Genomic DNA, 23,965 nt, shown 5'->3' on the forward strand with positions numbered 1-23,965 from the left:
AAGGGATCCGCAACAATGGAAGTCACCAGTGTCAGCAGTCAATATTGACAGTTTACAATAAGGCAGAAGCAATCAAGAAACTGTAGTTTAAATTAATAAAATTATTCCCATACACAAGGAAAGGAGAGAAAAGTAAGAGGGCCACAATTGGTTGTCTTGCTTAATTCTTTAGGTATACAACTGTTTCTGGCAACTGAGAGTTTGATTGGCCTGACTTATGTACATCTGAAAAGAAAACAGGCTTGAAGATGTTTTTCCTGTCTTTTCAATTTCTTCTGTAAGTATTAATGGCCCTGCTGGAAGAGAAAGCAGGGAAATGGGAACCCAGATAAATTTGGAAAAACTAGCAAGGTGCTTGAGAAAACAACAACAGTACAAAACAAAACAACAACAACAAAACCCACCCAGTATTTTCTAAATGCTGTCCTTGACTCCGAAGGGCAGCACAGTGTGATTTCTGAAATGGAGAGTTCTCCATTAGATTCTGGAGTGACCTGGTCATTCAATTCCAGCCTTGGCTTTCTGTCTTCACCCAACCTCAACTAATGGCCCAACCAAGTAACAAGGAAGGCCGAGTGGTCTCTTAACACCTACTGGGCTGTTGACATTGTCATGCATCCCATTGGCCTTCCTGCATCAACTTTGATTAAAATTAATGGCCCATTCCCAGTGTTGGGTAGCTTATTTCCAATCCATTTGTCAGCCCAAGACAGTGGTTTCATGGCCAGCTTTGAGAAGCTCTGCTTTAGAGCATTGTCGTGCACATCCTGAAAGGTCAGCATTTTAAACATAAATAAGCGTTTAATGAGAAGACATTCATTAAAGTAGATATCGAAGTGGAACGCTGTTAAAAGTTGGTATTTTTAGTCAGATTTAGAAGGCAAAATTCAGAACGATTCTCCTTCTTTGAAATTAAAATAAAACCTCAAGCTGTTGAAATAATGAAATACAAATCAAACTAATGTTAATTTTAAAACAAAAAAAAATATTTGAAATTGAGCTATAGAAATGAAATGGAAAATTCCCTACCCTTTAACTGTACTCTGACTATGAAAACTTTAATGGAAAAGATATTTATTCAAATCAACCCCAGTGTTTGGAGTGATGTTTCAGATAGGTGATGAATAGGTAGATTTAAAAGCTGGTTGACATTAAGAAAAGACAGCAATATTTCATTAAGACTATCCTAATTTCATCAGTCTCTGTTGATGTTAAAATTTGTTTCAGAAAGAAAAATGATTGTTTCTAACAACAGCTCAAAACAAAACTTCGAAGGTCACCAAGCAATTCACAAGCACAGTAAAACCCCTTCAAAAGCTGACGCACACTGCAGGCTGCAAATTACCCATGCAACTGCATGTCTTCTCCAGTGTGAAAATCTGACATCCCAAACCCCAAACCCAAACCTACTAGATGAGGTTAGGGAACGTTCCCACTGTCTTGTAGTAAACTCCAAAGGACCAGGGGATGAAGTCTGTCGGGACGTCTGTCAGCCTTTCTTCCCTCTCTTCTCTGCTTCCATGCTCTCGGTATCCAAGTTGATCTGACAGTAACTGTGCCCAGCAAACCATCTCCAAATCTTAGTCCTTCCCAGTGTTTCTTCTAACAGGTTATTCAAAACATCCGAAATGCCCTTTACTTTACCCACTAAGCGCTCATTGCCACAACATCTCCATGTCATACCCCCATGGAGTGGTGCCCCCTATGTTCATTTCTCCTTCGGGAGGAAGGGAACAACTGGACAAAGTTCAGCGGAAGTAATGCAAGTGTAGGAGGAAGCATTTGTGAACAGGCAGCCCACTGTGCTGGGCCTCATGGGCCAGCCTAACTCTTCCAGCCAGCTTCCTGCCCTTTATATTATGCTTCTTTCTTTCAACTAGGTTCCTAATATTAGAACACTATCTAAGCCTCTGGGTGTAAACGGAAAATCTGATTGGCATGCTCCATTTGCAACTCAGGAGCCTGAAGCTTTGCATCTATTTCTGTCCTTAGTTGTTCTTTCTGCCCATTCTGTGTTGGCTCCTTCGCAGTGATGGTGCCAACAGGCTTGCACACATGACACTGTTGCTCTGAGGATCTGACCCTGTAATCTCCCTCACATGTATTTGATGCCCAGCATATTCTTCACATGTATGTGATGCCCAGAAGAGATACATGAGTTAATGAAAAATACTTCTTATCAATAGTTATGTTTTCTATAAAGCCTATCTAAAGGAGTGATCCTTTCTTTTTCTTCAAATATACTTAACTCCCTAGGCATAGGCAAAGCACAGAGGTAGGGAAGTTGGCCCAAAGTTTGGGGTTTCTTTTGAAATTCCTGCTGTTTTTCCAAATGTCTGAATCTCAGCTCATTGAAGCTTTAGAGGACAGAAATGACCCCCTTTTTTCATACTTTTTTTTTTCTTTCATCACTAGTGTGTTAAGTAACACTTACTTTCTCTGGTCCTTAGATGTGGCAGATTTTTTTCCCACAAACTCACTCTGTCCTGGGGACTATGCTATTACTGGGTAGCCATGGTCACATTCCTACTTCTTATCTGACTATTGATCTGTACAGATCTCTCTTCTACTGCGGACAAGTGTGCAATCTACCTTCCCCAGGAATCGTGTATTTCATAGAGGTTCTTATACTTTACATATGCTTTAGCTAACTAGTTAGGTGGGATTCTTGACTCAGCTGAAGCCAGATTTCGGAAATATATCCTGTCTCCTCAGAGAAAAAAGAAGAGGAAATGATGAGAAATAATACTAGTTAAGAGAGGAGAAAAAGTGAGGGCAATGATCTGAAACAGCACTTTCAGGACACTAGCCCCATCGCTTCTACTGATCTTAGCCAGTGAGCACCACAAGCGGAGAGAAAGACTCTCTGCTCAAGGTGCACACATAATCCTACAGATTCCACAGCTCCTGAACTCACTCACCTCATGGTTTAAGGTTTCATCATCAAAAGACCTATAAGAATATTATCATTTCAAAGCACACTTACTAGCCTTCATAGCCACAAAAATGAAGAATTATTTCACAAAACAGTATTTTTGTGCTAGTAAAGTCCTACAGGCAACTAGTCCCACATGCTAATTTATATATCCCAAAAGAAGACCAGAGAAGTTAAGGTGTCCGTCAAGACTCAGACTTCTCAAATAACGAAGACACTGGAGGAGAACTCATGTCAACCAAGTCATGTTTTGTCCTCACAGACTCTACACCATTCTTAATTCTGTCGATAAGGAAGCTGGATCATTAAGATATTTGTGGAGACGGCGGGATTCTCCTTTTCCTCCTGTGTGGGTTGGTAGGTGGCCATATGTCAAGACACCATTCAGAGGAACCAGAGCTTCAGCACTTCTCTTGTCACTGTATCTTAAAACCCAACAAAAGTGTGTCCACAGAAGAAATGGATGTTCACGTTAAAAACTACCTTTAAATACTATTATTTCAACTGTACAAAAACAACACAGGTCTCTGTTTATTTTTACATCCTCCAGCCTGTTCTTAAGTGATATTTTAAAGGGGGATTACACATGGGTAAAGAACATCGTGAGCATTTCATTTCTCTGGCCTTTGAATTATATCCTTAAAGTACCCAAAATATCCAAAGCAATTAGCTACTAATTACACAATTGCTTTGTTTAAAATAAGGGGCTGAGTTTTCGTCAGAGAACAAGTCACATCTGATACTAGTAATCAAATGCTTAAGAATCATATTTAAGACTACTAAGAAAATGTTTTTAACCTGTACTGTTTCATTAAAATCTTTAAATACAAGATATAAAATCATTTCCCAATTGTACAAAAATTCTGGTTTGCAATACCTGATAATGAGAACTAACACTCTGAAGTGACCCATGAATTGTCAATGGATATAAACTGCTAAACAAAATAACAAAATTATTAAACAGTATATCTCTTCTACTCTAGCATTTCATGTGCTTGGACCACTTTTTCTGAAGCATTCTTAATTCAGTGCTTAGAGCTGTGACTTTGTATGTTCCCTTTTCTTCTGAAGGCATCAATAGGTAACAGCTGTCATTCTGATAGGCAAAGGGTGCAAGGGTGCACAAAACACATATGTAATGAATGAGGAGACTGTCTCACACAGAAATGAAATCTTTACCAAACCCCAAGCTTCATCTCAGCCATGAGTTTCAACCTCTTCCCCCAAAGTCTCTCATCAAAGCCACTAATAAGGACTGCAACTGATGGCTCTGACCTTGTCTTCTGGGGATAATACTAGGGGAAACTGAAGTTTCCTAAATATTGAGAACAAATAGAAGGTCAAGAGCAGGAGCAGTATACACAGTGGCTGGGTAGCCCATCCTGGCTGCCCAATGTTGTGGAGACTACAGACACAAATTGCAACAACAAAGCAAATCATTGAAAATCCTTTTTGGATTCATGCTTCAAAGGAACAGACAAATCAACATGGTAGATGTCTTAGTTAGGGTTTTATTGCTAGGAATAGACGCCATGACCACGGCAACTCTTATAAAGGGAAACATTTAATTGGGGCTGGCTTACAGTTCAGAGCTTTAGTCCATTATCGTCATGGTGGCAAGCAGAAGCATACAGGCAAACATGGTTTTAGAGAAGTTGAGAGTTCTAGATCACCTTAGAGATCTAGATCAGCTGGCAGCAGGAAGACACTAAGACATACTGGGCCTGACTTGCACATCTGAGATCTCAAAGCCCACCCCCAGTGACACATTTCCTCCAACAAGGCCACACTTCCTAATAGTGCAGTTCCTTAGGGGCCATGCATTCACACAGGTAAGTTTCTGGGGGCTTTTGCTATTCAAACCACCAGAGAGAACAAAGGAGATGCCCCAGACAGACTTCTAAGCTGTAATGCAAAGTCTCAGCCAGTTTTTCCTTAAAAAACAAGGGGAGCAAGAAAGTCACTAGCCAGCCTCAAGATCCTATGCCAACCTCAGAATTCAGATGAGTGGTTGAAAGTTAGCTTGTCTCTCCCTGCTCTTTCTCCCTGAAATTACAAGACATAAAAAGAGCCCTTGGTGAGACAAATGTATGCCTACATATACAAATCTGCAAATACAGACAGACCACAGAGTCAACTCAGTAATAAAAGTAAATGATTTGACACCAGGTAAGCTGTGATTGTGGAGAATAAAGATGGAAACTGTAGTTAATTCGCTGCAGAGAGAAACGACTTCAGTGGGTAGCTGTCCTGCCTGGCATTGCTATTCCACACTGTGATGGGGCGAGGGAGTCAGTGACTTGTACCCCAGCCACCCAGCTCTGAGTGGACACTGGACCCAGAGCAACTGAGGACACAGCCCTTTCTGTGATTTTTTTTTTTTTTTGACAGGGATTGCAAGTTCGAACAAACTAACACCTGCCAGTAGCCATCTTTGCTTCTTGAGAATGAAGGCAGCATTGAAAAGATCCCAAGGACAGAAGAGAGGGGTGGGTGACACTGCTTTGTCTTCTGAACTCCAGGTACACTAGAAGCAAAGCCCTCTCCTTGGGAACTGCTGGGTCCATATCAGAACCAATCATTCCTTTGTGTGTGCAAGCGTGATAGTTTGTTTGGATTTCCACCACTAACAACCAAAATGGTTTCCAGAAACTGCTAGTGTCCAGAAAAGTAGAAGCCCAGCAAGCATGCTATCTGACCACAGCAATGGCGAGGGGAGGGCTGCTGGCCTGGAGCAAGCAATAACAGCATTACCTTTCTTGGGTGTTTCAGAGAGTGTGTATGTCTGAGCAGCAAGGGTTGTCTATGGTTCCTCTTTCTTGGGGAAGTGTGCACAAGCATATTTGGCGACAGTCCCTTTTCACTACAATGTCTTCAGGCAGGGGGTGGAGCTCCAATTCCATATGTCCCTAATAGCTCATCCCTGCGCCTTTAAAAGCTATCTTCTAACTTTCTGATAGGCAGGCATTTAAGTGGTTGGTTCCTTTATGAACAAAAAAATCTAAGCATCTCTGCTCCCTACAGCCTACATAATCACATTTTATTTCTAGTCTCTTATTACTGCTAACATCTGCATGTGTAAACACCTTAGCACTCTAAGTCTCACCTGCTCCTGCTGTCTATTACTCACCTGAAGTCATAATCCCCTGTTAGTCACACCAAGATCACTGCCCCAGCACAGCACGCTCGGTTCAAGGTGGAGAAGAAAACAGCAGGAACAGATGAACTCTTAGAAACAAAGATACTAATTTCTTTCGGCAAGAGACATCCTTCACTAGGCCTATTTGGCTTTACACATTATACCCTCTTGGAATCTCAGAGAGTAATACACAGATGCTAGAAATGCAGCCTCGTAAAATATGCTGCTTTGTCCAAACATGGGGGAAGGAGTGAGGCAGGGGTAAAGTAAGTGCCTCTCAGGTGTCACTCAAAGTAATTGTTAGTGTCTACTAACAGGGTAACAGTTGCTGGAAAGAATAAACTATCTCCAGAGCCAGCCTTATTAAGCCAAACTTAACAAGAGTTTGCACCCAACAGTGGCTGTGCGAGTGACTAATGAAAGTCCCCTGACCTGGAGACATGCCAAGCTATGCTGATGAATGGTTCATCTTCCGTCTCCAGGCCGAGTTCTTTTGTAGTTTTTCTAGAGGGGCAAATGGTCTTACCATCTCCTCACTGTCACCATTTCTTCCCTATACTATACCGCTTTCTGCCCAAACATCTCAAAGGCCCCCATAAAAGCAAAAACCAACCCCTCCCCTTAAAATAGAGAAAAGATGAAGAGAAGACACAGCACTGCAAAGCACGGTCTCGCGAATCACTTGGAGGCAATTGGGAGGATCACAACACTTTCTGGTCAAATTCTAAGTTGAAAGAGAGCTCTCCCAGTAACTGAACTTAGATGTGGCAGGCAGCTCCTGAGTTCTGAGCCTTTAAATGCCAACCATTTAGTGTTTCCTCTAATTGAGGGACCAGTGGAAAGAACTGTTGATATATACTGAGATCTATAATAAAATTTTCTGTAAGTTTTCATACTTGAGTCAATTTTTTTAAATTTAATTTTTTATATTAATTAGTTTATTAACTTCGTATCCCAGCTCTAGCCCCTTCCCTCATTCCCTCCCAATCTCACCCTCCTTCCCTCATCTCCTCCCAAGCCCCACTCCAGTGAAAAGGGAGGTCCTCCTCTCCTTCCATCTGACCTTAGCTTATCAGGTTTGAGTCAATTTTTAGAAAGCATTATTTTATCTTTCACAATGTCTTCCCATGATGAGCACTTAAAGACTGGTAAGCTCAACAGCGCGCATCAGTCTGGTGAGTCAAGCAGCCATCCGGAAGTGCAGGAGAAACCTGCTGAAAGGGAGCTGAGGAATGTACAAGATTCTATCTATCGCAACTTCAGTACAAAAAAAAAAAAAAAAAAAAAAAAAAAAAAAAAAAAAAGATGTAGCAGTGTTTTCTAACCTCTAAAACTTAACTCTCAGTTTTCAGTATAAAAATAGTATATGCATGCCCCTTTTGGATTTTAGTACAATAAAAATAGATGATAGAATGCTCAAAAGTAAAGTTACACTATTCTCGCAAAGAACCCAACCTTTCTATCTAGAACCCACATGGGGCAACTCACAACCACCTGCAATTCCAACTCCAGGTGATCTGAAGCTTTCGTCCACGATGGGCACCTGCACCCATCTGTACCTACCTACACACATATACATGATTACCAAGTAATTAAAATCAAAGTAAAACAAACAAACAACCCAGTGTATTTTCAAAAATTGTCAAAGTTCATTTACTTCCATTGAGAAGATTCTAAGTGGACATCTGCCCAGTAGGGTACACTAGACAGACACACACTCCGGAGCAGAGACCAGAGCCCCACAAAAGCTGCGCGGTCCTTAACTGATGCGTGTCTTATCTTTACCACAGCACTCAGATCTCTGGCTAACTTGTGGTATAAATACTACTTTTTAGTTGGAGGAGTTAAAATGACTTATTCATCTTTGAACTGTCTTATTTCAAGTACTTCTTTGGATAATATTAAATGGGTAAGTTTTTTTTTTTAAGGCCACAATGTGGTTTATTAAATTTGGATTACTAAATTTCTCAAGAATATTTAGCTTGCTTGCTATATGTTTTTATTTTTAAATTTTTAAAATTTATTTATTCATTATAATTTACTCACTTTGTATCCCAGCTGTAGCCCCCTCCCTTTGTCCATTCCCAATCCTGTCCTCCCTCCCTCTTCTCCCATGCTGCTCCCCAGTCCACTGATAGGGGAGGTCCTCCTCTCCTTCCATCTGGCCCTAGTCTATCAGGTCTCATCAGGACTGGCTGCATAGTCTTCCTCTGTGGCCTGGGAAGGCTGACCCTTACCTCAGAAGAAGGTGATCAAAGAGCCAGCCCATGAGTTCATGTCAGAGACAACCCCTGCTCCCCTTACTAGGAAACCCACTTGAACACTGAGCTGCCATGGGCTACATCTGTGCAGAAGTTCTAGGTTATCTCCATGAATAGTCCTTGGTTGAAGTATCAGTCTCAGAAAAGACCCCTGGGCCCAGAGTTTTTTTGGTTCTGTTGCTCTCCTTGTGGAGCTCCTGTCCTCTCCATGTCTTACTATCTCCCCTTTCTTTCATTAGATTCCCTGCACTCTGCCCAAAGTTTGGCTATGAGTGTCAACATCTGCTTTAATACCCTGCTCGTAGAGTCTTTCAGAGACCCTCTGTGGTAGGCTCCTGTCTTGTTCCTTGTTTTCACCCTCTTCCAATGTCTATCCCATTTGCCTTTTTAAACAGGTAAGTTTTAAAGACTGGATAAACCTGTATGAGCAAATATAATTTCAATAATTACCCCCCCCAGTCCTAGGGAGCCTGGCTAAGGCCTATTTCCTTGAAATTGTTCAACTACTCAGCTAATAGCTACAAGACAAGAAAATTCAAGACAGAATTAAGTCTAGAAAAATGGTACCTAGTTTGCTTTTCTATTGGTGAGAGCAGAGGTTGGAGAAAATACAATGGGTAGAAATTCTACAACAGAATAAAATGTTTCAAGGAAGTAATAAGCTCTAAATTATAAAGAATTAATATTTAAACAATAAGCAATAAGAAAAGCTGTTTTGTAGAAGTATTCTAGATTAGAAGAGGAGGGAGGGATGGAAGGAGAAAGAGAAATAATTTCTGCCTATTAAAAAAACAAAACGAGACAAACATTTACAGTGTCTGCAACAACCGTAAAGGAACAGACACATGAGGCAGAAAAAGTATGGTTGGATTAGCGATCTGTTTATATACTGATATTTTCCCATACTGCCTTTTAAATGATCATCTATTTAAATTTGCCTGGCACAATACTTTGCAGCTAATTAATAACTGAGAAGGTAGAAGTAAAAGAGCAATAATTCTACAACAATATTTCATACAAGACTTGGATTTCAGTGTTTTTAACCATAAAGTTAGTGCTACATTGGAATACTTAGAATGCATAGAATCAACACATTTTTGTATTCTGATGAGGAAATACTCCAAACAGAGTAACCTTATTGCATGGATTTGTCAAAGCTTACTACTATTTATATATTTTTTTAAATATTTTTTTTAGTGTCTTTTTAGAGTACTTTTAGGTACCTATTGCCTCTGAATTGAACCATTTTATCCTCCAGGAAAGCAACAGGCTCCTAAGACTTAGAAAGCTAACAAAAGGCTCAGCAAGTTATTAGACCCACAAAGCCATTCCCACAGCTTATAAAACCAGTCTGGGAGAGCCTCCCTTCTGGGGCACTGACTGTATGTTGTACAGTGAGCTCCAGCATAGAATTTCCGAGGTGACGGTGGGGTGGCCTTTTCTGTGATACAGCTGCCTCTGAGTCACACATGCCTGTAAGGAACTCCAATAAACCCACTGGTTCAAGCATGGCTTTGGCGGAACCCTTTCTTTGGTGTGCCACTGAAGACCTATCTTGTGCGATCAATGTTTGTTCAAGTCACACCAGGCAAAGTCATACTGTAAAATTGGTGCTCAAACAGGGAGTGCCAGAATCTGTGGTGAGTTTGGGGGAGGGTGGTTACAGTCTCTGCAGTGGGGAATGCTACAGTATCTGTCCTTCCTTATGTTGCACAGGGTGGCAGGCAGCATGTCCTTGATGAAGAGTGTCTGTGGGAATGCTCCCTACATGGACAGTGAACTTAACAACATACTGCAATTTCTGAAAGTAGCACATACAGACCAGTGTCACAGCAGGCTGTTGCCCGGCCTTTGTTTTGAGCTATAAAACGTACAACTGAGTCTGAGTTGTTTACTCCAAAAAAGCCTGTCCATGAAAGAACTATAATAAAAAAAAAAAAAGACACAAGTGGAAAAAATAGACAACAGGATGATGTACTGACTTATAGCTGGCAGAATGCAAGGGGAAAAAAGTAAAAATTAGGAAAAGCTTTCCGGCGACCTAAACATGGGACACACAGGAAGAGTCAGATAGGAAAAGGGTGCTCAATAAAAAGGCAGAGTGAAATAGAAGTCATAGAAGACAGACCTCAGGTCTGAGCTTTAATATGGAGGACAAAAAAAAAAAAAAATGCCCAATTCAGCATGCCTATGGTCTAGTACAGCAAACTACAACAAGCTTCTGAACAGCTTGGGTTGAGGAAGCCTTTAACCAGGTAATGGAGGAGTGACCCACAACTCGGTTCGTAAGAATATGTGGGACATGGGACTGAAGACACCAGAACAACTGGATGACAGAACTACCATGCCTCCTTGAGACCAAAGCTGCATGAGCGGCCAAAGGGAGAAAAGCAGCCCCTTCTGGACTGGCTTATGTGAAACACCTGGTATTTTCCAGCGAGGTCCCTGTGAATTCTAGGGGCTAGAGGGCTGGCAAGGCCCGGGAAGCTAAAGAAATTCAGGAATCTGGTGAAGTTGCAAAATCCACAAGGTCCAGGTCATAAAAGCAATAAACAGTTGCCAAAGAGGAGAAGGAGACCCCCTCTCATGCATAGTGTGATCATTGGTTGTACAGAAAACTCTGGGAGGAGGCTTCCCTGAGTCTTCACTCGTCCTGGGATGGAGTTTGCCAGGATGCAGCTGCCTTTGGGTCCCCCATGCTCTTGAAAGCAACTCCAGTAAGCTTAATGGTTTACTGATTGCAATGTGGTTGGATTTGTTTGTTTGGTCTGCAGTCTGTTCCCTACCTAGGGTGGAGAGATGATTTGTTCACATCTCCTTCAAGAAACCTCAAACAACAGATATGTCTTCATCAAGTAATTCCTTGCATATTGCAGAGCACAGTGAAGTATGTGTGACCCATCAAATTCAGTATCTGAGGATTTCTGTACATCACGTGCAATTGGAACAATCACTTGACCGTACGCATTGGCATCTGTAAGTTGAAGTGAGTCTAGTCTAATGTTCCAGTTATCTGAGGTTTTAGATCTAAAGTTAGGTCACATCTGACACTCTCTGCTCGCTTTTCCAGTGTGAGTCTGCTAGTCCTCAGGGAGGAGGCATATGGACTTGAGCTAGACAAAGCAGGGGCCCTGAAGGGACCTGACTGTCCATAGGGAGATGGTGCTGGGAGAATACTATCAGTGAACTCCAAGAAGACAACTACACTGACCAGCAGCTGGATAACTGGTGGATCACACACTCTGTAATATTATCAGAACACTATCATTCAGAAACATACCTTAAGGTGCCTCATAGGCACCCCATTATAACTAGCTCTAAGCTGTTGCCGATTTTATTTTTATTTTATTATGCATTTTTAAAAGGAAATTTATTTACACACGACACTGTTTCCATAGGCTCTATAATTCAGCTGCCCTTCTTATGTGAAAATACCTGGCTGTTTATGCTGCCCAAATTTAGTCACTGGAGAGCACTTTCCTAATTTCTCAACTTTCTGTCTTTAACCTTAATTAGTGAATATTTGTGACTGTTCTGTTATCAGCTTCGGAACACCAACAATCTTGCAATATATCTTACGCCCCTCCCTAGTTGATGAATAAAAACACTAGGAAATGTGTAGTCTAGGTTTTATGGATTTGACTTTCCTTGGCCAGTGTGTTGTCCATTTTACAATAAAATTAAGTAATGGAATATGCTTTCCCCTTTTGTCCCTAAAATTACACTATCAGGTTCTTCATGAGTCTGCTCACTAGCACGATTGGTGTGGATCTTTTGTTAGTTACCACAGATATAACAGAGAAGAAAAATTAATGCTTCGTTGGGTGCTTTATGGTTGCCATGCCCCATTATTACATGGATGTCATTCCAGGTTTTATTTCTAATGATGAAGAGATGTTGAAAGAAATAACATTGTACAGTTAAGATCTCTACTGGGTCACGTATCAGTGCAGACATAGGGGGATTTTGAAAAATCATACTAAGTCTGTGATACCATTAATACTTGGCATGAAAATAATAAAAGCTTGATATTTTGCTTTTCAATAACAGGACTTTCCCATATGAGATGAACATGCCTAACATGAATTTTTCTAAGTATTCTCTTTAATACATAAAGCATTTTATAGACAATATTTCTTTGTTTCTTACTCTCATAAGGCTTAGATTATGGTGAATATCTCATGACACCAAAAGTAATACTCCAACAGATATTAAAGCATTTTTTCAGCCACTTATTCTATAAAATATTAATTGCAAGCCTGTGCATGTGCTGGCTATATAGGGGATTGGGTAAGAGAGCTTCTGCTCGGGTCTGAATCAATAAAAGATACCATGGAGAGCATCAGTCATTAGCCTCTCTCTCGCAGCAGTACAGAGTACCTGCAGGTGGAAGATTAAAACACTGTCTTTAAGTCACAGGACTTGAGCAACACTTACCTAGGAAGGACAGGTTGTTCTTCAGAAGCAAGTCTCTCAGCAGGACTTCATGCTCGTAGCCAATAGCACTGGACATTTCAGTTAAGGAGGCAATATACACAGAAGGGCTTACCTGTCAGGAATATTCGAATGCCAAGTCAATATGTTGAGATGAAGTGGAGAATTACGGTAATTATATACAAGGTTTCCCACCCGGATTACACCTTTGTGGAAGAAAATTTCCTTATGTGTTCTTCCCTCATCTAAATAAGTCAGCAGAATTTTACGTAACATTTACATACCTTCACAAAGATTTATAAATCAGTATGATTTTAATTTCTTTTAAGAAGAGGGAGTCACTTAAAATAATACATTAATTTGTGTTAAAAAAAAAAAAGGAAAGCCCTCTAATTCAACTTAGTACATGTTTACAGAATACTCAGTACATGGAAGTACGGTAACTAACCTGACTCTGCCCTACCAGTTTCCAATCTTAGAGTCCTAGAAACCTGTGAGAACCATTTGCCAGACATCAGCTCTTGCTTCACCTCCAGGGACACAAAGTCTGCTGCCTGTGTGTGTCCATTTTAAAGCATTCAAATGCACACGAACAGGCGTACAGAAACATATAAATTATTCCAATGCTTTCTCTATGGCAAGCATCGTATCAAGTGCTTTAAGTACATTATGTAATTTTTACAAGTAGAAACAGCCTTGTTTTACAAACAAGGAAATAGAATCAGAGAAGGAAACTCACAAAGGTAGTTAATGTGTGGGACAACCAAGGATGAGGGGTTGGGGCCACAGCACAGTGGGACAGTGTCTGCCTAACACTCTTGACAACCTGGGTTCCATCTGTAGCAATGAAGAACAAGCAAGCAAACAAACAAGGCAGGAATGAGCTCTCTCCAAAGCCTGTGTTTGACCACACAGCTTTTCCAAAAGCATCAGAGTTATATAATACTTGCTAATAGTCAATACTTCCTAAGGGCCACATAAGAAGCCTTCACACTAAAGACTGAGACCTTGCTTGAAGCTTCAGAGCAACTCCAAGAGTAGATAATCTTAGTCCCATTTCTTCAGACATGTAAAGCAGGGTGCAAAAATGCCTCGGACTGTGCTCAAGGTCCTACGACTCATAAATAATGAAGCCAGTGGCAATACTTTGAAGCTCGCTCTTTTTTGAAGGAAAGAGACTATACTAAGTCTCAAAGAGTATTACTCTCATGTGGTCCTTCAGTCCTACTGAAAAGTATTTAGAAGAAATAGTCAGGATTACCTCCTTGATTGTCCATCCCACCCAATCCCATAACATCAACTCCTTGACTTAACAGAGAGGGTTATTCTGATCATGTTTTGTGAACACTGAACTGAAATCAAAGGAAACTTACGTATCACTAGTTAAAAAAAAATCACAGAAAATCACTGTGTTCTTTATCAATCGGTTACAGGTGACTAACATTTAGATTCAAAAGATAAAATCACCTTTTATCATGATCTAAACAAGGCCAAAGCCATCATTACTGCTTCTGCCTGTTATTTTCCCCTCTTCCAATGTACATGACTGCACTTATTTTTTTTAACTAGAAATAAAATAACAAAACCTAAAATGTTCAATCACAAAATTTCACACATTTTTCTGAGTTCACTGAAGACATTTGGTAAGTCTCAATATCTCATTACCAGGGTATCCCACATTTTCAAACTAAATTATTTACTTCTTTCCACATAAATGTGCTCTCACTTTTATTGTTGTAAATTATTTACATCTAAAATGTTGAATCATGAAACTGAGGTTACTGATGATAGAGAAGTGAAACCCACAGCCCCTGATCTTCCTGCATCATCATCTCCCCTTGCCTCTCTGTTCAGACCCTTATCTAACAGCTGTAGCCTTGATCCCACTTTGGAAAAAGGAAGTGACTTCTTTCTCATGGAGTTTGCTTGGTGGATATGAGATGCAGAGGAAAATATATGGGTGGGATACCTCTATATCTATAAACAAACAAACACATACATACATATAGTAGGCACCAAAAGAAAAATAAAGCACTCCGGCAATACATCCTTTTTACTACTGTGATTGGAGTTGTGCCATTTTAGTAAGTGATACACATATTCTGTACATGAGTGCCTACGTCATATCATTTCCATAATGGAGTAAGAAGGTTTTCTATCTATTCCATTTTCCAAATGTGTGCTTTCTTTGTAAACAAAACAAAACAAAAACAAAACAAAAAAACCACAATGTACTTTCGTGAAGCAAGGCAAACAAATATTACCAAATTATCAGGACCATATAAAAAAGCCTTTCTCACTTACAAAGGAAACCAATAATCTCATCCAGTGTGAAATAAAATGATTCCTGTTGATCAGTGTAGGAAACATCTTTGCAAGCTTACAGTACATGAAACTGACATCATCTCAATGCAAAGATACAGTCAATCTTTCCATAAACTCTCTAGCCTGTTTTACTTTGCATAATTACAGCAAAATCACCAATTTTAAATTCTGGAAAGATATACTTCTTGATCATGCTTTGTTTCATATAGAAATAAAAATGCAAGGTCTAGAAAATAAAGCTTATAAAAGCAGCAATTTTTACTGGTAATAAGCATAATGAAACTGCAAAAGTTAGAATCCAGTCAGTGAATACAATTTATATACATACATCATTATATTTATCAATTGAAATTATATTGCACATTAAATCCTACTGACAACGCACAGCCAAAAGAGAACATGAATGATTGCAAAAAAATATATGTATACAAGGAGAATATTCCAGACAGAATTTATAATGCTCCATAAGCAGAAACACTTAGACAGTGTCTATAAGGATACCTATTATTGATGTATGGTAGTGACCATGGGGCAAAACTTGTAAATAACCTCACAAGCCATTTTCTTCTCCAGCAATATAGCAATCTAGTTTCCCGTAAGTGTCTCAACTATTACTGAAAAATAGCCTCCTGGCATTTACAAAGCAGTTGACTTCATACTTTAGTCCATGCATATATAATTAGAGAGTTATATTTAAAATCAATATGCAATCCTTCAAAAGACATTATGCTTTTAAAACCTTAACTTTAAATTGATTTTTAACTATTTTATGTGCTTTGAAATTAGCATGTAACTTAGCCCTAGACACTCTGAGGTGGTGTTAGTTGTTTTATAAATGTGCTGAAGTTTATCACCAAGGCAATGTGAGGTTGGCGCTCGTACAACTTTTAACACTACCATTAATTTCACACTGAAAATAGAACCATAGCTACACTTTAGCCTAAAAAAAAATAAATAAAAAAAATAAAAAAAATAAAAAGCCAGATTTGACAATACTATGGTTTGGTTCATTTTTGCTAGAGGACCAGATCACAGAATGCATACGTAAAAAGCTCCATAATAATAATTACTCATCATTCTTGCAAGAGGGCTGTGCTCAAAGATTATGCCAAATCTTAATTATGTTTTCAGGAAAGAAAGTAATTTTTCTTCTCAAAAAATGTGAGCTGGGTGTGGCCACGCACACTTGGAGATCCTAACACAAAGGAGATGGAGGTAGGATGATTGGGAGTACGAGGCCAGCCTGGATAAGGTGGTAAAACCATGCTTCCAAATATTTTTTCTAATTGACCCCAGACCTTTGGAAAACCAGAAGAAATAAATAAACATATGCATGCACAAACATGTATGTGAGCATATGGACTTGCACGCACACATGCCATGTGCACGTGTGAGTAGCCACATATACATATGTGAGTGTGTGGATATGCACACACATATATGTGCACATGTGGATATGCATCTACCCACTCAGCTTGCAAGAAAATCCAACAAAAACTGAGTGGTGATCACTGAGCCATACTGGCCCCTGTGCCATCCCTGCTAACAAAATTAGCCCAGGAAGGCAGTTCTTAAATGATCTCCACCAAAAAAATTATAAGTATTGTTTAAGTAAGTACTCTTTTCCCTAAAGCGTTATCAAAATTCTCACTGTCGGGCCATTTCATTTACTATCATCTCTACACTACTGGAATCATTGCCATTTACCCTGTCTTATTTTAAGAAGTAAACATTAACTCCTTAGGAATCTCAATGGCTTTAATGAGAAATGACTGGACATCAGCTTTCATAGCCTTAAAGTCGGTCCCACGGGAAAAATTAGAATGGTTTCTCTAAAAATGTTTATTAGGGGGCTAAACGGCAGTGCAGATTGCAATCAGTATTTAAGCAAGGAGAGTCCACTGCCCTTTAAAATGTGATGGTCTCTGGTGGCATTTTAATAACATCATCCTTCAACTCCAGGCTCAAAATTTATTCTAGAACACTCAACTGAATTTGGCTCATTTTAAATGGAACTTTGTTATATTTTAAAAAATGGGCACTGGGATGGTTAGATACATTCCAAGACAGTATGTTACCTGCCTAATGACTCTGCACCTTCAAACTCATTGAAAACCAAGCAGTTTGAAATAAGCATATGGACATGCATCTGCTGAGCTGACATCTTCCTGTGGCCTAGCTGCTCTTTCCTCAGCAGTAGAGAAGAATGGTCTGCAGTGACCCTCCAGCTGATTGAATGTAAAATAGGAGAGTATGAAATGTGTTTTGTGAAGCAGAACTTTATGTCAGGTTAAAGCTAGACACATCTCCTCCACCAAGTCTGAGCTCGTCAATTGTGCACCTAAAATTTTATGGGGAAGGATACTGCTTGATGCAGTCCACCAGCGGTCCATAACAGCAGTCATTCACAATGCACTGCGGACAAATAAGAGAGGCGTTATCGGCTGGGCTGACTACAAACCCCACCACAGTAAACATTCTAAAAGCACTCATTACCCCTCGCACCCAACCACCATCCGAAAGAAGACTATCAAAAGGCTATTCAGATTTAATCACAGAAAACAAAAATTGCATGCTTTTTATTTACTATAAAAGCAAGCTGTTAAAAAGTAAAATGTTCTTCTCGAAAATAACTGCATTGCCATTTATGGTGTGCCCTGACCTCAGTGATAGTTTATGATGACAGTAATTAAATGAGGTTTAAGATCCTCTACTCGGCTAGGCAGATAACAGCATCGCCACTGAAAACAGCTGTGATTAATACCTGATAGACCTGGTTTGCTAGAACTCCATCTGGAATCTGAGAAGGGTCCCGTAGCATACTATTTATAACAGACTTGGAGGCTGTAAAAGGAAAGAGATGAACTATTAGCACACAGTCAACACACTTTTAATATGACATGAGAAGTGACGGATACCTATGTACACACAGATCCAGAAAAGAAGAGCAGTACTCATACTGATTATTTCCCTGAGATTTTCATCTAAGAGATGCTTTTAATTAGACCATTTTTGCCAAGTATCTGTAAGCTACATTGCCAGATTTGACAGTGACCTGATTTTTTCCAAGGTAAATTAACAAGTGTAGACCTAAAGCATATGTCTATTTGCAGACATATCAGTTTTGGAAAAGCCAGCTTTGGGGAAAGGGAAACACAACAGAAATAACCAGCAAAGATTTAACTGTTACAGGTAGAAAGGTAATTCCCAAGCACCTGTATGTGCACAGCTTAGCTAAGGCGGCACTGAGTTAAGGGCTTCAATAATGCCAAGAAAAACATCTTTCCATACTCCATCTGTCCAAAACAGTTCCCATCAACTGACACCACTTGTTATGTCCATTTTTCAGGTAAGCAAAACAGGTAGGACTGGCTGATAACTATGGGACTCTGAAATGAAGAAAAATAATGTGTGTGTGTGTGTGTGTGTGTGTGTGTGTGTATGCCGTTGCCTTCTTGTAGCCACTATTTTCAGGACCCCTGACAGAGACCACACTCCACAGATGCTCACTTTCCTGATAAGAACCACTCTACAATATTTGCATATAGTGTACCGCACAGTCTGACGTATACTCTGTGTCTTGACTAGTTGTACTATACCTAAACACAAATGAGATGCAGATCACTGTTCCACTGTCTTTGGTGACTAAGAAGTCTGTAGAGGCAGAACACAGATATATGCCCCCTTTCCCATCAGTGCTTGGTAGAGTCCTGTGTGTGACTTACAAATATAGAGGGTCTATCATGGTTATTTGGGAGGACAAAGTGGACAGGAAGTAGATATATTTTATATGTAAATAAAATTCCCACCCCAAATAGGTCTCACTACCTGCAAATTGAAATCCCAGGGACTACAATGTTAGAGAAAGGGCAGTATGGAAAGCATCAAGAGAGGGGCATATGTGAGATGCTCAGCTTTGAACAGCTGGGGAGGACAACCTGGTCCTACTTGGCTCCTGGTAGAAATCAATTCTGTCAAAAACCTCCTATGGAATCAACCTCAAAATGGCTAAGGGAGTGACCCATGCAGGGACTGCTTGAATGCCTCTTGTACAATTATCTAGTTAAGAAAGTTAGTAAAGATCATAGCTATGTGCCAATTTTAAGCTTGGTTTTTATTATCATGTTCTTTATCAACTTCAGTAGCCTTGGGATACTGAAAGATATGAGACAAGCTGTGGAAAGAAATAAGAAGATGGCATCTTTAGTGTAGAACTGACTCTAAGACAAATCATTTTAATTATTGCCTATTCCAATAACACAGCTTATAGCATCAAATTTGTAAACACGGTTGCACTATATGGGAGAGCCCATATGGAATCTCCAAAGAGTGCCACCCAGCTACCTTATCCAGTTCTCTCTTACAACCAGCTCTAAAACCTAGCAAGCACTGCTGGCCCCTTGCATTCAGTGACTGCATCTGCAGGCTATCGGATGCTATTTGAGTTGACTCCTCCAAAGAGTTCTCATGGGAGTCTCTTGAGAAAAGAGCTGCCACTCCATTTTGTTAAAGTTCAAGTAGGAGTCTGAACCAGATGAGACTTACACACTCACTGTGTTTTATAAACTTGGGCTGTACTCAGTTATTTCTGACAGAAATTACCAAGGGTAAGTGGTATGGATACTGAGACCAGGAGGCAGTAACCCATCACCTTACTTAGGAACAGATGATGTGGGAACAGGACTAGAAAGACAATAATGTGCCTGGTGGACCTGCCCACTTTCCCTAGCATAATTCTAAAGCCTAGCCAGATGGTAGAGATCAAAGCAGTTGTTCACATGTGTGGTCGCCTTCTCAGAGGATACCTCCTTTGGTCTGCCACTCATTTGCAGACGGTAATAGCATGCACACCCTTCTCTGACACCCAGCGAAACAGCAGCCTTCTCTGTGCACACCTGGTCATGAGGCGCAAAGGTGCTGCAATGCAAACTCATGCCAATGTGAAGAAAGCATTATTTATAGCCAAGTGTGATCCAAAGCTCTGGCCATTGGAAAAGCACTAACCTTGTAACAAATTACATGCAAATCTACTGTTCAAAATACATTTTAGAAGCTCTTTTTCATTATGAGAGCCAATGTCCCAAGATCTGAGAAAAGTGGGTCATTTATTTGGGGGGGGGGAATATCAAATATTAAATAAGAAAGTAATTAATTTCATCATAACTAAACGTTTGAATGGTGCTTCTCAGGATTTAGTATCTTTGTCATAGGCTTTTAAAAACATCATTTGAGGGTTGGAGAGATGGCTCAGTGGTCAAAGTCCCTGCCATGCAAGTCTAAGAACCAAAGTTCAGATCCTCAGAACCCATGTAAATGCCAAATGTGGGTGGGTACACTGGCCTTCTTGTACAGAGCTCAGAACGCATAGACAGCGGATCCTCAGAGTAAAGTGGCTAACGAGACAAGCCACACTGGTGAGCACTAGGTTTCATTAAGAGATCCTGAGGACCAGGTTGAAGAACAGTTGAGGATGATCTCCAACATCAACCTCAGGCCTTCACATGCATGCATAGTCTCAAACACAAGACACACACACACACACACACACACACACACACACACACACACACACGAAATTAAAAGAAAAAAAGCAACCTGGATATGTCAAAGAGAACATGACTCAAAACAAAAAGAATTAGTTATGTTTAACAAAACTGTAAAACCTGGAAACTGAGGTGTATTAATTGGGGGGTGGGCATCCCAACCCCTAACCTAAGGTTAAGGGAATACTGTGGAAGAGGGTTTAGGAAGATTGTAAGAGTTAGACAGGCTGCCTAAAGGCCTACATAACAGCTACACAAGTCAGCATGAACCAGTGAAATTTCACAAGGCCCCAGCCCTACATGAAGAGCTATGGCAGTCAATGACCGCTGAGTGAGAAAGAACCAGTTTTCTCTGGGGATGGGCTCCTGATGGTTTTTCTAATTCCAAGTGCTTGGCCCTAAGCACATGTACATAGGAGCAGCACTAACTGGGCACGGTGAGGGCCTCTTGCTTTTTCGTCCCTAGAGACAGAAGGCCCGTTCTCCCTGCTGAAACTTGTACTGCAGCACATGGATGATATCTCCTGTCTATAAAGAAGGCACAAAATAAGAATTCAAGTCTGGAGCCACTGCCACATGAACAGCAGAAGGCAGGCACTGGATAAAGCATGTCACAGAGGTGGCAGCAATGTTTCAACTGAGGCAGAATGCTCAAGACTGCGATGTGTTTGATATGGAATGCCTCTAAGATAAGGAACTTACAAAGCCAGTAGAACAAATACCCATGGAGCTGCTGTGTACTTTGGTTCATGTATCTATAATACATTTACTTCATCTACTTCAGCATTAATCTGTGTAACCTCTCTTCTGTTACTTACAAGTGGACTTCACTCTATCCTCTTACTTTCCATGTTCTGTCACTCTTTCTTTCTTCCTCTTCCCTTCATCTACTGAAATAAGTTTTATTTGCACTTCCTTTCTCAAGTTCCTTTGAAACCAACATGTTCCATATTTACTCCTTTGATCATTTTCTCAAACAAGGTTTTAAACTAAGTAGCCACTCTTTACCGTTTCTACACATACGGAAAGAAGACGGTGACCTCAGCCTTTCCCACCAGCTCTGAGAGCTGAATGAGTCTCTGAGAATAGAGATCTGACTTTAGAACACAGCTTGATCTTTTACCTGTTTACTAGAAACCTAATAATAGGTTCACACCTGGACACGTGAGCTCCTCAGTCATGGGTTCTTGGCTGGCATTTACAGTAGCAGATGTGTGCTCCCTCCTGCGGAGTAGGGATTGAATCCAATCATAGAGTTGTTGGCTAACCCAGTAATGTTCATGCCACCATTGCACCCATGGCTTATCTTGCCAGGCTGATCAGACCCCAGCTGCACTGGGTAAGTCACTTTACATTTCAGAGGGGAGTAGAGTGATACAGGAAAGTGTCCCACAATGGAGGCATAGTCCTAGTACTTGCCACTTTTTCAGAGTTGATTCTTAATTTAATTTTTACCAACCATCTGTCAATTTGCTTTGCAGTTTCTTGAGACCTCTTGTCCACTCCCTTAGTTTGGGCTCTCTGCACTGAACATAATCATAAATTTGGACTCAAATCCACTGACATGCTGCTGACCTCTTCCTAGTTTCTTTCTCTTTCCCTGATAGGCCACAACCTAATGGTACATATGGTAAGCAAGTATCCCCTAGGAAACTAAAATTATTTCTAGTCCTTTTTTCATGATTTAATCTATGTGCAGATGTTCAATTCCAGCTCTGGTGAATTTTAGTTACCCTGGCTGTGAAAGAGAGTAAAATGGGCACTCGGAACAGCTGTGAAGGTTGAACTGTAAAGCACTTCCACTGACTGCGACCTGGGCTTCTGCAATGCTTACAAGCTAGCTCCACTGTTGTCAGATAGTGTGGCCTGCCTTCCGCCTCCCAATACTGCATTGTCAACAAGCACAGCATTCCTGTCTGCTGCGGAGGGAGTCAAAAAGACTTCATGGGTTCCACATGAAGTCAAGAGTGACCCAAAAGTAGATATTGTGGCTAAAGCACACAGTTCACTATCAAATCTATTCCAAGGAAAAGAACTGCGAGAGTATTTTCAATTCTTCTATTGGTATGTGTATTTAGCTGAAGTGTTCTCAACGGAGTTGGGTATGTTAACATCAAGTTTGTTCACAGCCCTGTAGAAATTTTTTTTCTCTAGCTAGCTATGGCCATATATGAGAGCAAACAAGGCCCAGACCTCATACTCATATTGATAATGCTTGCCTCCCTAGATGTCATTTAAATATGTAGCCAGTTACCAGAAGATTCTAATGCAAGCAAGTAGATGAACTGGTTATGCTCTGAAAACTCCTGCGAGGCACGGCCAACGGTGGCTTTTAGTGAATTCCACCTGAGCTAAGGCAAAGCCCATCCATCTAACTGGCATCCCTAATCTAAGATCACGAAGAAGTTTATACATGGTAGACCAGCTCAGCCTGTTTAATGGATAGTGGGTAACCACACAGAAGAAAGGATAAGTGACAGAAGGACAGAGGGAGAAAGAGGAGATGGCTATTTGTAAGACAAGTTCATGTACAGCTGTGGTGATGGAACATAGGTGGCTAATCCTGGGGAACAGCTATGCTATGTCTCCCAAGATGTACCAGGGATTTCTTAGGCTGAAAACAGGCTGAGCTCCAAGACACGAAAGCCTAAATACCAGCCACTGTTTAATCCTTTCTCCAAAGTTATTTAAGGTTAAAGCCTGTAGACATCAAGGCTAGGGGAGTCTCAAGCTATAACTCCACGGACATCAGCATGTCAGGGTCTCCCCTGGAAAACTAATTTTGTCATGGGCCTTAGAAGCCGAGACTCACCTTTACAGCTCGGGCTGTCCTCAAAGTTGTAGACGTTAGCCCATCAGGGCCTGATGAACAAGTGATGACTAAATTCCTACAGGACAAATTCAAATCTGTTCTCTGCCTAGCAAGGAAGCAAGTAAGAAATTTAAGAGTTGTGGAATAGGAAATAGCACTTAAGGCCAAAAGGAAGACATCTCCCAAGAATGACTGATCCTGATGATCAGAACCTTGTCTCTGGCAAATGGCAGCTTCAGGACCACTGAACATCAACTGGAGTCTACCAAACACACTAATGGCTATTCCTTCGACATCTGGCTAAGCCATAATTTTACATAATTTCTCCTAAAGCTCCTATACATAGCCTCCAAAACTACAAATTCTCCCCACCCCCATCTTTCCCTTGGCCCATACTTTAAAACTCAGTTCAACTGCTCTCTTTGTGGAGCTCCTATCCTCTCCAGATCTTACTATTTCCCACTTCTTTCATAAGATTTCATGCACTCTGCCCACAGTTGGCCATAAGTCTCAGCA

The 23,965-nt window shown here is 40.6% G+C and overlaps 1 protein-coding gene across 6 annotated transcripts in view; it reads right to left on the reverse strand.

Moving 5' to 3' along the window:
- The window catches only part of Cdin1 (CDAN1 interacting nuclease 1), a 211,120-nt gene that overhangs the window by 96,161 nt on the left and 90,994 nt on the right, over positions 1 to 23,965 (reverse strand). For all 6 annotated transcript variants that reach the window (XM_060372073.1, XM_060372072.1, XM_060372070.1 and 3 more), the window contains 3 exons: positions 17,859 to 17,938; positions 17,460 to 17,509; positions 12,773 to 12,840 (listed from right to left, as the gene is read on the reverse strand). In XM_060372073.1, the coding sequence (XP_060228056.1) occupies positions 12,773 to 12,840; positions 17,460 to 17,509; positions 17,859 to 17,938 (198 nt within the window). The remainder of the gene's footprint in view (positions 1 to 12,772; positions 12,841 to 17,459; positions 17,510 to 17,858; positions 17,939 to 23,965) is intronic.

Source organism: Meriones unguiculatus, chromosome 18 (assembly GCF_030254825.1).
Source record: "Meriones unguiculatus strain TT.TT164.6M chromosome 18, Bangor_MerUng_6.1, whole genome shotgun sequence".
Lineage (NCBI taxonomy): Eukaryota > Metazoa > Chordata > Mammalia > Rodentia > Muridae > Meriones > Meriones unguiculatus.